General features: G+C 60.7%; 1 protein-coding gene across 1 annotated transcript; it reads right to left on the bottom strand.

Annotated features, from left to right (window-relative positions):
• Positions 1 to 1400: 1400 nt before the first annotated feature.
• On the bottom strand, positions 1401 to 2537 carry CARTPT (CART prepropeptide). The gene is made up of 3 exons (XM_085213172.1): positions 2338 to 2537; positions 2164 to 2247; positions 1401 to 2060 (listed from the first exon to the last, which is right to left on the bottom strand). The coding sequence occupies exons 1-3, from the start codon at positions 2488 to 2490 to the stop codon at positions 1953 to 1955; spliced, it is 345 nt and encodes a 114-aa protein (XP_085069298.1). The 5' UTR covers positions 2491 to 2537; the 3' UTR covers positions 1401 to 1952.
• Between the last annotated feature and the right edge of the window lie 395 nt (positions 2538 to 2932).

Raw genomic sequence — 2932 nt, 5'->3', positions numbered from 1 at the left:
TTGAGAGGCCACCTTAAGTTTCTGTTAAGCGTTGTGGTCCTCAGCAGTGCGGCAGCACTCGACCGCCCCAGCTGGGCCAAGGGGGCCTGCCCTGATCGTGGGGCTGCTCCTCCCGTGCCAAACGGCATCGGACTCCCGTTGTCCCGTTGCTCCAACCAGCCGAAGTTCCTCTAGATGGCAGCAGGCTCCGCTGATCTGTCTCCTACGCTCACTATTTTGTACCGTCTGCCGACTATACAGTTTAGACCATCGTCTAGGCTATTAATGAAGACATTGAGCAGTATCTAAACCCGTTCTGCCCCCGTATCCGGGCCGAGATATCAGCCTACAGGGCGCATGGCTGAGCAGCATTGTGGGAAGTGAGTGAAGAAGGAAAGCAGGAAAGAAGGGAGGGGAGGAGAGGGGAGGAGATGGAAAGAGGAGAAGAAATGTAGACACAGTCCAAAACAAAACAAAACAAAAAATCTAATTACTCTACATTACTCCATGAGAAATCAAGAGCAAAAGTCCCTGTGCAGTGTCTGGGCAACACCACGAAGCCATCCAGAAGTGCAGCCACCAGCTTACAGAAGTTCACACATGCTCTGCAAATGCACCATCACACCTCTCCCACACAGCTGCCCATGGCCATGAAAGTTGCAGTCAGTGGATTGCCACCTCTGCCTAGAAAATGCCATCAGACTCTGCTCGCTTCCTTCTGTGCTCTCTTTATATCTGTGCTCTTCTCTAGATACTGTTCCCACCACACACAACTTCTCTCCTGCCTCTCTTTGCACACACGTCCTGCAGCATGCACAGCATGTCTGTGCTTTGCCCCACAGCCATGTGGTCCCCACTCTTCATGCTTTCTGTGGGTGTTTCCAGTTGTTCAGACTCTGGTCTAAAAGGAGTTTATCCCCATCCAAAACAACAGCAGTACTAAAAAAACACAGGTGTTTTTGTTTGTTTGTTTGTTTTTTGTAGTCCATTTTTCTCTTCCTGATTCGTTCATGTGCTCTTCCCCTTCAAAAGCCAAACGAATGCCTAGCAGAAATCTCTCTTTTTTTTTTTTTTCCCCCTCACAAATCTCTGTCTCTCGCACCTAAATTTGTGCTCTCCTTAGTACCAGCTATGAAGGCTGCTCGGAGGAGCACTTTTCCTCCACTTCTGCTGGCAGAAGTAACCGGAGCTGGTTCTGGTACAGACACCCACACAGGAGTTGTCACTGCGGGGAGAGGCAGGAATTTGCTTCCGTGGCCCCTCTTTACAGGAGCGAGAAGCGTTTGCCGGCCCCGCGCGGCAGAGGAGCCGCAGGACGAGCGCAGCCCCGCCCGGGGAATCGCAGCGCCCCGCGGTTACCTCGGCTGGCTCCGTAGCACGAGATTCTCGGGCGTGAAATCAAGACTTTTTTCCAAACACTGTCATCAGAACAGTGACTTTATTAACAGAGACGAACACAGGATTAAACCACTTTATGAGTTCGCCGAAACGCACAGTGTACCTGCGGAGGACAGACATATTTATGTACATCAGTTCGTCGTAGAAACGTGAGAAATTTGGTTGAGGCGGCTGGGATATCCCCTGATAGTTTGCAACGGATCCAGATAGCTTCCTCTTCACGGTGGCTCCGCTGAAGCGGCGGTTCCTCCGACGGTTCACCCAGCCGCACTCCGGGCGCCGCGGGTCTTCCCCGGTGCGCGTCGCCGCCGCTGCCCCCGGCCCGGCGTCGAAGGGGCGAGCAGGAGGCGATCGGGGCGCGCCGGGCGTAGCCCTGCTCCGCATCCCCCGCGAACCCCGAATCCCGCGGCGGGCGGGCGTCCCGGGGGAGGAGCGGGCCGGGCTCTTCCTGAACGGACGAAAACCAAACGGGGAAGGAGGGCCGGGGAGAGGGCACGAGGGAGAACGGCTCCACGGGTGTCGGATGTCTGGGCGGCGTCGGGCAGGCGGACGCTGCCCTGCGCCGGTGCTGCAGCTCACAGGCATTTGAGAAGGAAGGAGTTGCACGATGTGCCCCGCGGGCAGTCGCAGAGCTTCCCGATGCGGGCCCCCTTCCTCACGGCGCACTGCTCTCCGGCGTCGCACTGCGGGAGGCGGAGGGCGCTCAGAGGGCCGCCCGGTCTCATCCCGCCCAGCCCGATCCCTCCCTTTCCAGTCCCGCCCGGTCCCGTCCCGTCGCTCGCTCACCATCGGCACCTGCCCGAACTTTTTCTCGTAGTGCGGCACCCGCTTGCTCTTGAGCTTCTCCAGCACCTCCTGCAGCGCCTCGATCTGCCGAGAGACCCAGAGCCCCGTCAACCCCGCCGCCGCCGCCGCCGCCGCCGCCCCCCGCCGCGCTCAGCCCCCCCGTCCCCGCCCCACCAGCTCCTTCTCTCGGGACGCGCCGCTGCCGCCGCCGCCGCCGGGCTGCCCGAGGTCGCGGTCGCGGCGCGGAGCGGGCGGCCCCTGCCCGCGGGCGCTGAGCAGCAGCGCGGCCGCCACGGCGCAGAGCGCCAGCGCCCGGCAGCTCTCCATGGTGCTGCCGACTCCCGCCGCGCCGCGCTGCCTTTATAGCGCCGCGCCCGCCCCGCCGTGCGTCAGCGCCCGATCCCGGCGCGGCGCCTCCCGCCCCCGGCGACACGGGCTGAGCCCGGCCCGCCCGGCTCCAGCGGCGGGCGAGGCGGAGGACGGAGAGCCTCCCGAGTGCGCCCTGACTGTCGTGGGGCTGGGGGCCGCGCCGTGAGGGAGCAGCGCCGTGTGAGAGGTGGCGAGAGGGACGGAACCCCGAGGATCGTTGGGGACACAGTGAAAAAAAAGGGAAGAGACCGACTTTTTGTGTGGTCTGATAGTAGTATGGGCAGTTTTGAACTGCGAGAGGGAAGATTTAGATGAGATGTTAGGAAATTCCTTACTCACAGCCTGGTGAGGTGCTGGCACAGCCTGCCCAGAGGGGCTCTAAATGCCCCAAATGTCTGCA

This window comes from Meleagris gallopavo, chromosome Z (genome assembly GCF_905368555.1).
Source record: "Meleagris gallopavo chromosome Z, MGAL_WU_HG_1.1, whole genome shotgun sequence".
NCBI lineage: Eukaryota > Metazoa > Chordata > Aves > Galliformes > Phasianidae > Meleagris > Meleagris gallopavo.
Note: the sequence above shows the minus strand (reverse complement) of the source record. Positions and strands in the feature narration are given on the sequence as shown.

Coding starts and splice junctions, on each gene's coding strand:
- CARTPT (XM_085213172.1), bottom strand. CDS start 2,490: ATGGAGAGCTGCCGGGCGCTGGCGCTCTGCGCCGTGGCGGCCGCGCTG. Junction 2,248..2,337: donor CGTCCCGAGAGAAGGAGCTG/GTGGGGCGGGGA, acceptor GTCTCTCGGCAG/ATCGAGGCGCTGCAGGAGGT. Junction 2,061..2,163: donor AGTTCGGGCAGGTGCCGATG/GTGAGCGAGCGA, acceptor CGCCTCCCGCAG/TGCGACGCCGGAGAGCAGTG.